Source organism: Thalassophryne amazonica, chromosome 1 (genome assembly GCF_902500255.1).
Source record: "Thalassophryne amazonica chromosome 1, fThaAma1.1, whole genome shotgun sequence".
Taxonomy (NCBI): Eukaryota; Metazoa; Chordata; class Actinopteri; order Batrachoidiformes; family Batrachoididae; genus Thalassophryne; species Thalassophryne amazonica.
Window position 1 is genome coordinate 154,493,646 of NC_047103.1, and position 12,780 is coordinate 154,506,425.

Sequence of the window (12,780 nt, forward strand, 5' to 3'; positions counted from 1 at the left end):
CTGATGCCAACAGCAGGTGCAGTTTGATCAGTGTTTACCATTAAGAAAAAGCTCTTCACATCAGTGACCCTGTGACCTGACTGCCTCACTGCGCTTTGAAACCAACAGAATGCGCTGCATTTGAGTGAGAGTGAAGGCTCGCACTGCGGGACCAGTTATAATTTGACTTGTAACAGCTTGGAGACTTGAGCTTTGGAGACAAGAGAAGGCACCTCCGTGCAGCACTACTCAGCAGTTTGGCTGCGATTCAATCAAATCTAATTGGTAACCATGGTTACAGGCCCACTGCGTAGCGTTTTGCCATCTCTCAATATAACAGGAGTGGAGATGGAGACGATTCAGTCGTGTCCAGATTCATCACGGAGGAAGTGATTATTATGAGTATGAATCAGTGAACTGTGCACAAGTAAAAGCCTTATTTTTTTTTTTTTTTTTTTTTTGTCTGTAAACACATCTAAATGGCTCCATCCTGCTTTGACACTGTTTGTCCTCCGTAAACGCCAAAGAAAAACACTTGTCAAACCTGTTGTCATAAATAATAAGGCACTCTCAACATCCCCAGAGGAGAAGTCGGTCTTCTCCCAGCAGATTTTGTGATTATCGTATCTCTCTTTAGGCTCCCACAAGGAGCTGGCGGCCACGGACTACGACACCCGACAGGGGAGACACATCTACACCTGTTCCGCAGCCGATCACAGGAGAGAGTCTGCAGCGGAGGGAGAGGAGGATGAGGAGGAAGAGGAGGAGGAAGGCAGAGAGGAGGAGGAGGAGCAGAAGCCGCTGTGTTCTGGTGTGCTGGGATACCCGGTGGTTCGAGACCACACCCTGGACATTGGGCTGAGCGAGGCTGTAGATGTTGACAAGACACAGAACCCATCATATAAAGGTGACACAAATCTGGTAAAATTATAAAAGATCTCAGCTCAGGAGGTGTCATGAAGGGGAAAAATGTGCACACCATTCATGGTTACACAAAAACCACTGAGGTTATCACAGTATCTCATTCCTTGGTTTCTCTTTATTTTCCCAGTCTTTTTCCTCAAACCTTTGGAGAAATAATTGCATAATGTTTTGATCATGTGTGGCCACACAGTAATTGTGCAATAAGGACGTCACAGCCAGACGATCAGGATTTCATGGTCACATATAAATAACTTGTGGAAACACAACAAGGATTTCATTCCACACAATAATAACTTGTAGCCAAATAATAAGGTTGTCATGACCACACATATGGCCATGTAAATTGTAGCCACACAATATTGTACATTTACTTTTTAATGTACATTTACCTAATGACACAAAAATGATTACAACTAAAAATTCTTACTGCTTGAATGCCAAAACTGCTGAACTTGCTATTATTTGCTATTTGCTATAAAAAAAAAAAATGACTGTGGACATGATGGGGTGCTGAATTCATTTGGAGAAGACATTACGTATTTGTATGAATCACCTGAACCCTCCAACACGTCTAAGGCACTGTATTTTTGTGGTATGAGCAGAGCCTTTCTGTTTCATCGTCATGTTTCCATTCCCATCTATGTAATTTTATCTATATATTAAAAGCCAAGTTTATGTATTTTGGTCAAGGATGAATGCCAAAATAAATATTTTTGGAGAAATTACAGATGTTACCTAGCAACAGTGAACAATGGACATTGGTAATTACACTCTGGACTCACACACCATTCCAAATCATTATAGAAACTTTGCAGAATTTATTACCACCCATGAAAAATGTCAGTTACCTATTTTATGAACACTGACCCTAACCCAATCTAGAGCCCATGGATCCCCATGCGCAACACGCTTGTTTTCTGGTTAGATAAGTTTTTTGTTTGTTTGAGGTTTTTTTTTGTTTGTTTGTTTGTTTGTTTTTTGCTCACTATATAACAGAATGAGCATAAAACCTCTTCGGAAGACTTTATGTCTTCTGTCATTTCAGTTATATTTTTCTTTCTATTGTTATAGAAATGTCAAGAGACAAGAAAAAGATGTTGGCAAAAGAGCACTGGGGAAATTGTTAAAATAGCATCTTTGTTTAATCAGACATGACAACTCTGGTAAATTTCTGATCATGCTCTTCCAAAAGTTTTCCCTCGCTGTGGTAATTGGCTCAGACATTGATTTAGAAAAAACCCAAATATCTGTAAGCCCCACAAAAGCAATGTCACACCTATTAAAAATCTAAACAAGGATTATGTGCCATGATGATGAAACCAAAAAGCCACTCAGTAATGATATTTAAGAGGATTATATTCAAGGGTCACCCTCTTTTGATCTTAGGTTATCACCAAATAAAGGATTTACAGGAAAGATTAAGTAAATCATGTTGTTGAGATTACACTATCCAGTAAGTCAGGTCACATTTCAGTCTCTTACGGAATTTAAAAGATTATTACGAAAGCTAGATACAGCATTGATTAGAAACATACAGTAAGCAATAGTAGTGAGTGAAGCCTGCCATCAAAGAACAACAGACCAACTATGCAGTCAAAAACAATAATACTGCCCTTATGTAAATGTTTTCAATTAAGATGCTTAGTCGTAATTAATCAGATTCACCAATGTATCAACTACAGTGTAACACAACAACACTTAGTTTATGTGTCAATGTGGAACTCCTTGTACAATATAATATAAGAACTCCTATACGAGGTCTATTAGAAAAGTATCCGACCTTATTATTTTTTTCAAAAACCATATGGATTTGAATCACGTGTGATTGCGTCAGATAAGCTTGAACCTTCGTGCACATGCGTGAGTTTTTTCACGCCTGTCGGTTGCGTCATTCGCCTGTGAGCAGGCTTTGAGTGAGGAGTGGTCCAGCCCCCTCGTCGTTGTTTCATTGCCAGGAAATGGCGGAAAGATATGGGCTTTTTTTCCATCAGAATCTTTTCAGAAACTGTTAGAGACTGGCAGCTGGAAACCATTAGAAAAATTTATCTGGCTTTCGGTGAAAATGTTACGGGCTTGGTAGAGAATAAGGAGTGTTACTGTCGCTTTAAGGACAGCCCCCAGCGGCTGTGGGGTGCGCCGCGCTCCGAGGCCGCCATCGACAGGCTGAACAACCATTTCATTTCTAAATGGATGGCTGTCTGGATCCGTGACCATTGTGTGCCATTTCTCTGGTTATCACAAGAGTTGGACATCAACCATTTTCTGGCAGATTTCACTTTTAACAAGAGATTTTGTCATGGAAAGCCGAGCGGAGGCTTCGCGCATCACGATGGATTCGCTACTGGAGCAAGACAAAACCACCTCCATTTTGGTCTCACAGGACGGCTTTGAGATGGCGTTCAGACAGCTGTCAGTGGTTTTTCCATCGAGTGATTATCCGAGAAATTGTGGATGTGCCTGGACATGTCAGAACATGTCCCGTGAGGCTTCATCACGGCGTTGCTTTGCGCCATGTGGCACCGTTGCTCTGGGCCGTCCTTAAAGCGACAGTAACACTCCGTAATCTCTTTGAAGCCCATAAAATTTTCACCAAAAAACCATCTGAATTTCTCGAATGGTGTCCACTTTGATGTCCCTCACAGTTTCTGAAAAACTTTTGATCAAGCAAAGCGGCAGTCTCTGAGCCATTCCTAAACAATGAAAAATCCGACGAGAGGGGTGGACCACTCCTCACTCAAAGCCTGCTCACAGGCGAATGACGCAACCGACAGGCGTGAAAAGGTTCAAGCTTGTCTGACGCAATCACACGTAATTCAAATCCATATGGTTTTTGAAAAAATAATAAGGTCGGATACTTTTCTAATAGACCTCGTATAATCCTTGAGGCCTGCTGGTGCTGGTGCTTATCCCTGGATTCCATAGTGTGAAACAGATGAGCGTCTAAGACTGCTTCCCTGCATGGGAAACCAGCCCATTGCAGGTTACTGTCCCAGCCTCGGCCAGTCCCCATTTGCAGCTGGGGATACTGCGACACTACAGATGAAGTCACTAGTTCACAGTAATGGTACAATATAATACAAAACACCCACACCAAATAAATTCTTTGTGATTCAGTAATACGAAAATATATATATGTGATCAGTTCTGTCTAAAACTGAATTCTTGAAAAAATTAATTTGTCCTCATTTTAGTTTAATAAAATATTGTCACCAAACTGTTTGAGTTGAATAGTTCTGATTTTGAGTTTGACCTTTCATTGTTACCTAAGGTCAAAGTGACCAAAAGAAAGTTGAGACATGACTTCATATTAGTGTTCCAGTTCTAAATATCCCCTGCATATAAAAATTCTGCCCAAATTTTAATCTTAAGGCATCTTGACACTTGCACTGGCACACAGTCTGGCGTGTCAATGAGTAAACTCGTTGTAAACTGTGTGTGAATTGTGCACAGCTGCCTGCCAGTGCGCAAAGAAAATTTAGAAATGTTCAAAATCTCTGGCACACATTAATTTTGTGAACTAGTCATGAACATTGACTATTCAAAACACTGCGTGTCACTGCATGTCGTTGTGCGCAGGACTTCTGAACAATTATGACGAGATGTTACAGCTATAATAAACATAACTTTACAGATACATTATCTAACTCAAGAAGGAATGAAAATGCAGCTGTTTTATCAATGCATTGCTATATATATATATAGCAATGCTATAAACTCACGCATGCGCACAAAGGTTCAAGCTTGGCTGATGCAATCACACGTGATTCAAATCCATATGGTTTTTGAAATAAATTAAAAGGTCAGATACTTTTCTAACAGACCCCGTATAGTAAATAATTGCCTTTGAGACAAGATTCCAAATGCATTCTCCACTGCATGACGCACAGGAGACAACTTGGAAGCAATGAGAAAATTGTTTCTTCAGCCAAGTTCTGAGAGCAAATGCATCATCGGCTATGAAATGATTATATTATATGACATGGCATCAAGAGGGACAATGCATGGCGTCCAGCGGGACAAAGCATAGCATCAAGCGGGACGCATTGTCATGATGAATTGCATAGCAGTGCAGGGATCAAATTTGTGCAAGTGTCAAGGTGCCTTTAGTCAGTCGCCGTGGCTTTTAACCCATTTCTCTCAAAATCATAATAATCTTCATTCCACCTAGTTTCATGAAGACCAGCAAAAAGCTTAATTTTGCTAACATCCAACCATCAGATGCAGGTGAAAGCATGGCATCACAGACAAGATAAAGCATCACAGACAAAAGTGACAGAAGAACGAGGAGGTGTTGTGGGAACAAGGCATACAAATGCTTCACCTCAGGGTGTTGTGGTGGACGCTGGTTCTGCAAATGATCTGCTGCAACATTTTACGCTTTCCGCATAGAACTGTACATAACTCTTAACGAAAATGAGAATCTGATGGTGTGATTTATGTTACATGCAGATGATTAATTACCTAAATAAATAGAATCCCTTTGCACCCTGCATCTTACTCTGCTCTCAGATTACATGCCGTCTAAAGAGCAAAGTGGAGTTGGACACTCAAATGCACTTGCGCTGTGCACTTAGATCATCATCTTGTTTCACCCACCCACCTAAAACTAGATCTGCGCCTGGTCTCTCTCTGTGAGGTTTGCATTTGTTATCTCCAGGTTCTACAGCTTTCTCCTACAGCACAAGCACTATTGCACCAGGTGATCCATCTAGCAGTGAGAGGAACACCATGATATCTTTGATGACTATGGTTTGGATGGATGGGCGAGACAAAGCCCCATAAATAATTCAGCTGTTCATGCTGGAGAAAAACCCCAGAAGGACAAATTTCTTTTGTTTACATCTCACATATCCTCTGATTGATCAGGCGTCGGAAAGGGCGAGGTCAGTTAAAACTGACTTTATTTGAACTTTAAATGTAGTAGCTGAATGGAACATTTGAGCTGTGTAGTGTTCCGTGAGGTCCTGAGTCTAAGCTCCCAAAACAGAGACCTGAGAGAGTAATGGAGTCCTCCTGCAGATCCCAATGCAGCACAAACAGTCACATGTGAGAAATCACACAAACTCATCATGTGTCGGTCTGTGTCTCCCCGACGTCACATGACCTTCTGTCAGAAACCTCATGAAACTCATTCAGCCCGAGCAAAGCTCGTGCACACACAGGATAACACAAACGCCTTTGCCTCAGGACTGCTCTACATTTTAACTGACAGTTTAAACTGTTTACACGGAGATGGGAAACTGTGTCAGCGGGAGTTGATTTGATGGTAATATCCCATAATTCAGCTGTTGCAGCTGTAAGAAGATTTCCGTCAGAGCAGAGCGCAGAGTGATATTGATTCCTATAACAGCACAATAGTACCAGCAGGAAATGTTGATTTAAACTGCAGCGATCTCTCGTTTCTCCTCACCCGCAGAAAACTGGGCTTAGTGGTGTGTTTTTTGTGGAGTATGACAGAGGGGAGGGTTCGGGGGAACAGGAAACTGATCTGAGCCAAATGAGAGCGGGCACATTATCAGAGGACATTTCCACGAGGCCGCACTCTATTAACACAGATCGTTTACGCTCGTGTTTGTCCCCACAGATGAGTGGGTGCGGCAGCGTCCCCCCGGGGGCACAGAGGAGGAGGCAGCAGCAGCGGCTCAGTGAGAGACACACCGGCCGTGGAGGACGACAGCGACACAGACTCACCTACGGGGAAGTGGAGCAACGGCTAGACCTGCTGCAGCAGCACCTCAACAGGTGTGCAGGGGCGGGCAGGGCAGGGGAAAAGGGCAGGGAGATCCATAAAACCAAACAGGCTGCTTCACAAGTGTTCACATCACGGAGTCTTAAAGTGATCTAACATCCAGTGACACATTAGTGACGGCAGAACTGCTGCTGATTGCTTCGGACTCACGTTACATCCCTTCATTAATTTTTATTAAAGGATATGATAATCACGAATGACAATCAAACATCAGCCGGACATTCAAATGTTTACATTAGAAAATACTCTCAAATTATATAAATCAGGATTCAAACAACTGGGATATTGTGACACTGATTATTCCTACTGAGTTAAGCTTTGATCTTAAAGCTGCAGTATGTAGGATTTTAGGGATGTTTGTTCACAGCATCTCACCATGTCATTTAGGTCTTCTGCCCCCCCCCAAAGACCCCTCGCATTTTTAAGCATTTTCCTTATTTTTGCCTTTCATCTTCTGGAGAGGCACTGCCCCCCATACCTCCCACCTTTTTAAGCATTTTCTTTTTTTGCTTTTCAGCTGGACCCCCCTTAATTACAGCCCTCTTAACCCCCGGCCACTTTAAGCATTTTTTTTTATGTAGATGTAAATTAAATTCTAAGTTTTCAGCTAGTTGACAATAGGGCTGCACCATATGGCCAAATTATCATATCTCAATATTGTCATATAAACTGTCATGTAAATGTCACTTATATACATGCTGTCCATATTCTTCAGCTGCTTAGGTGGGTAGGGAGAGTTCCCATGGGATAATAAAGCTTTTCAACCTACCATCCCTGGTTCTCAAGACCAGGCACCTAAGTGGCTCTACTCTCTCTTTTTTTTTCTTTATTTTATTTTTTTAAAGATATTTAGGTGTACCTTAGTTTGACCTTAGTCTGTATGTGTTTTGTGGACTTGGAGAAGGCGTATGATCGGGTACCCGGGAGATACTGTGGGAGTTTGCTGCGGGAGCATAGAGTGAGGGGGGCCCTTCTCAGGGCTATCCATTCTCTGTACTTGCAAAGCAAGAGCTGTGTTCAGGGGCTCAGCAGTAAGTCGGACTTGTTTCCCGGTGGAGGTTGGCCTCCTCCAGGGCTGCGCCTTGTCACCAATCCTGTGTGTGATATTCATGGACAGGATATCAAGGCGTAGTCAGTGGGAGGAGGGTTTCCGGTTTGGTGGGCTCAGGGTCTCATCAATGCTTTTTGCAGATGATGTGGTCCTGTTGGCTTCATCGGCCGGTGACCTCCAAACACTCACTGGGTCGGTTCGCAGCCGAGTGTGAAGCAGCTGGGATGAGGATTCAGCACCTCTAAATCTGAGGCCATGGTTCTCAACAGAAAACCAACGGATTGTCGACTCCAGGTACGCAATATGGTCTTGCCCCAAGTGAAGGAGTTCAAGTACCTCAGGGTCTTGTTCACAAGTGAGGGGATGATGGAGCGTGAGATTGGCTGGAGAATCGACGCAGCAGAGGCGATATTGCATTCACTCTACCGTGCTGTTGCGATGAAAAGGGAGCTGACCAAAAAGGCAAAGCTCTCAATCTACTGGTCAGTCTTCATTCCTACTCTCACCTATGGTCATGAGGGTTGGGTCATGACTGAAAGAACTAGATTGTGGGTACAAGCGGCCGAAATGGGCTTCCTCAAGAGGGTGGCTGGTGTCTCCCTTACAGATAGGGTGAAAAGTTCTGTCATCCGTGGGGAGCTCAGAGTAGAGTTGTTGCTCCTTCGCATTGAAAGGAGCCAGCTGAGGTAGTTTCGGCATCTGGTAAGGATGCCTCCCCAGGGAGGTGTTCCAGGCATGTTCATTCTGGGAGGAGACCCCGGGGAAGACCCAGGACTAAGTGAGAGATTATATCTCCACACTGACCTGGGAATGCCTTGGGATCCCCCAGTCAGAGGTGGTCAATGTGGCAGGGGAAAGGGAAGTCTGGGGTCCCCTGCTGGAGCTGTTGCCCCCACGACCCGAACCCAGAAAAGCGGTTGAAGATGAGTGAGTGAGTGTAGGGTTGGGGGTTGGAGTAGGGTTAGTATTATTGAGTTAAAAAAAAGCCCCGTCACGAAAATATGACTCATTTCATGCCACGAGCACGAAAAAAAAAAACCGTGAGACTGGGCTGGTTAGAATGATGGACTTCTAGTCACACCAAACTTATATTGGTGAGTAAACGACCGTATTTTATGCCAGAAATGAAGTCCAGGCTGTTAAAAGCAACATTTCTCCTTTAATTCTGGGGGTTTTATATATACATGTTTAAGCTAACAGACAGCAGCTGGTTCATGCTCTGTGGGCTTAGTGTAGCAGACAACTGAAACAACCCTTCAAATGGTGATACAAGCATCAAATTCAGCACAAATACAGCTGGAGCAAAATTAATGGAGCAACTTCAACTTTTGACCCCTGTACAAACTGAAACTGACCTTTGTCACCATTCTTGCTGCTTTATCTCATAACTCCATAACATTCAGTCACAGATTGTCCAAACGATACCTTTTTTGGAATCTTTATGATCAGGCAAATAATGTGGTGTAGTTTTTTATATGATTGGAGTATCTTTTAAATTTGACGCCTGTGTAATTCTTCAGTTGACCTCTGCCTGGCTGCCTATTGAAAATTCAAGTGGCCAATCAGTTTTTTCAAAAGAGTTAATGTCTATGGATTATTTGTGCTGAATTTGATGCTTGTATCACCATTTGCAGCATTCCACTCTAAATAGTCTCTTATCTGCTGCACTATATATGACCAACCCTGACCTTAACCATAACCTAATCGTACTCATTCCCCCCACCCTAACCATAACCACCCCCCCCCCCCCCCTCCCCATTTCACTTTTAATTTCGTGCACGCATCATGGAATGAATGAGAATGAATTCATGCTGCCGTGACGAAAATGAGGCACTTTTCATCACAATATCACAAACCAATAGATTCATGTATATTTCATGCTCCTGAATCACGACTTGCCATGAGACTGGGTTGTTCAAACAACGTGTTCAGTTCAAATCTAAAGTAAACATTTTTCTTTCTTCTACTAAGATGGATTAGAACTTTTTGTGGTACACAGCACAAACTGCACAGGAAGAACTGAGCAGTCAATGTGACTCACGATTTCAAAATGCAGGTCTTTCAACCAGACGTGTGGTGCTGTGACATGTCAATCATCTGTGTCCAATCAGATTTCAGGGGAGTCCAGTGAAACCCCGGCCTCCGCTCTAACTCCACCCATGCCAGGAAGTGTTCAACATTTCCTGTTTCACTGTGACTGAAAAGTTGGCACTTCCTGTTTGAGTGCGAGCTTGCCACTGAGTTCCCGCGAGATTCCACAGGATCTCATCTGTCAATCCAGGAAGTGTTTGACATTCGAACATTTCCTGTTTTATTGCGGATTTGAAATTTGGCACTTCCTGTTTAGGACACCCTGTACCATGAGCGAGCTTTACGACGCTTTGCTTGTATAAATGCCTGACAGGCAATTAAATGCTGCATGTTACTTTAAAATGTGCAGCAATTAGTGTGATCAGCACCACGGACAGCTACACCCGAAGAAGTTGTGAGCAAAGAAAAAATAGAGTTTTGAGAAATTCTTGAAGAAAATTAACCTCTAATGTGGCCTTCTCATCAAACCTTTGTAAATGTATTAGTTTGAGGAGTCCTGCTGATAACAAACAGCATAAATGAGAAATAACTATTTAATAATCTCTTTTGCTTTTCAATCTTGCAGCTTGAAGCTGATTTTACAAACTATTTCTCTATGACTGTACATATAATGAAACTGAGCTGCAGCCGTTGCAGCTGGTTGAGCAGAGCGGCTCGTTTGATTCTCGGCTGGTGCGCCGATCCGGCTAATAATAGCATGCAGCCATGAGACACAGACACACTGCAAAGTGTCTTCATCTCATCTTTTAGAGTCGAAGCTTCAGTTTTTGATGGATTTGTGAAATGCAACTGTGCAAGTGTCTCCCAAAGTTACTGTCTTTGTGACTGTGCGTCTGTGTCGTACACACTGTGGCTGAAATGCCTTCAAGCTGCCGTCGTGCAGTCATTTTAGAGTCATGGAACAAAAGCCTGAAGAGAGATTTGCATCCTCACTGCACCACCAAACTTCACTTTTGCCTCCCTTCAAATTGCTGCACCGTGCATGTTGCGTAAGGTGACAGCACGGTGCAGGTGTTTGGGATTCTGATGCACATGTCATAAATTTAGGTTGTCAGTGATAATGTGGCTCAGAGTTTGTTAGTGGAAAGCATGCAGAGCAAATGTCACCAACCAGAGGAGGTGCCACAATCCTAGAAGAGAAAAAATAATTTGAGAGCACTGCAGGAATTTCAAACAATTACTGTCTTCATGTTCTCACAACACAATCTGCATTTCATGTTGTGTTGCACACAGAATTTTCAAGTTACCCTGTAACTAATTACTAGTTTGTGATTAAAACTCATTTTCTTGCTTCTGTTTAAAGGCCTGCAGTGAATATTATTTTTTTATTATTGATTCATCTCTCAAAACCTATTAATTTATTTATTACCATTTATCTGCTAATCTTTTAGTCTATAAATTGAAGAACGAGTGAAAACAATTCTATTTACCAAAACAGATGAGTCTATAAGTATTTGGACAGTGACCATTTTGCTTCCTTCTGGAGTTGAAATGAAGCAATCCAGATGTGCTTATAAGGCAGATGTTTAGCTTAACTCAAAGGGTTAATGAAAAATCTCACATTAACACTTTATGAATTACAACATATTATACAACCCCAAATCAGAAAAAGTCGGGACGGTATGGACAGTCCTCACCACCACAGCAGACACACTGAAATACACAAAGTATGTAATTATGTGTCAGGAAAGAAGTTATCAAAAGGTGATTGATCATGCTGGAAGGAGCTGATTGAAGGAAGCTACAAAGACATCCAGACAGCTCTGAAGGAGTTACAGTGTGTACTCCTGAGGGTGTGGCAGGAGAAATCAAATCAAATCAATTTTATTTATATAGCGCCAAATCACAACAAACAGTTGCCCAAAGGCGCTTTATATTGTAAGGCAAAAGCCATACAATAATTACAGAAAAACCCCAACGGTCAAAACGACCCCCTGTGAGCAAGCACTTGGCGACAGTGGGAAGGAAAAATTCCCATTTAACAGGAATAAACCTCCAGCAGAACCAGGCTCAGGGAGGGGCAGTCTTCTGCTGGGACTGGTTGGGGCTGAGGGAGAGAACCAGGAAAAAGACATGCTGTGGAGGGGAGCAGAGATCAATCACTAATGATTAAATGCAGAGTGGTGCATACAGAGCAAAAAGAGAAAGAAACACTCAGTGCATCATGGGAACCCCCCAGCAGTCTAAGTCTATAGCAGCATAACTAAGAGATGGTTCAGGGTCACCTGATCCAGCCCTAACTATAAGCTTTAGCAAAAAGGAAAGTTTTAAGCCTAATCTTAAAAGTAGAGAGGGTGTCTGTCTCCCTGATCTGAATTGGGAGCTGGTTCCACAGGAGAGGAGCCTGAAAGCTGAAGGCTCTGCCTCCCATTCTACTCTTACAAACCCTAGGAACTACAAGTAAGCCTGCAGTCTGAGAGCGAAGCACTCTATTGGGGTGATATGGTACTAAGAGGTCCCTAAGATAAGATGGGACCTGATTATTCAAAACCTTATAAGTAAGAAGTAAGTAAGAAACTGCATTGTGCAACATTTTGACTGCTGGACCACCAAACACAGCTTCATGATGAAGGGGTATAGAGTCAGATGTTTGAGGGGAGTAGGGTGACACCTCTGGATCTTTGAGAAATATGCTCAAATCATAGCAAAGTCATTTAATGAACATAACAGTACAAGAAGTATTATTTTACCCGCTGATGGAATAACACTGCTGTGACAAGCTGTACCTACAGTGCAAAGCTTTGAGTCGCCCTCTAGTGTTTGATTGAAGTAGTGCGGCAATGAAGAAAATGACCATCATTTGTATTTCATTTGAGTGGTAAGTGCGCTTGGTTTCAGTGCAGAAGGTTCCGGGTTCAAACCCCACATCCTGCCACATTTGTCCATGTAATGTGGAGTTGCATCAGGAAGGGTATTAGGTGTAAAAAAAATTAACATGCAGCTCCACCTTGGGTTTGCTGTGGCGACTCTGAGTGAAAACAAGGGA

General features: G+C 42.7%; 1 protein-coding gene across 1 annotated transcript in view; it reads left to right on the plus strand.

Annotated features, from left to right (window-relative positions):
• Positions 1 to 12,780, plus strand: part of kcnh7 (potassium channel, voltage gated eag related subfamily H, member 7) — a 340,856-nt gene that overhangs the window by 318,769 nt on the left and 9,307 nt on the right. The window contains 4 exon segments of the mRNA XM_034176733.1: positions 617 to 886; positions 5,695 to 5,737; positions 6,536 to 6,588; positions 6,591 to 6,645. Coding sequence (XP_034032624.1) covers positions 617 to 886; positions 5,695 to 5,737; positions 6,536 to 6,588; positions 6,591 to 6,645 — 421 coding nt within the window.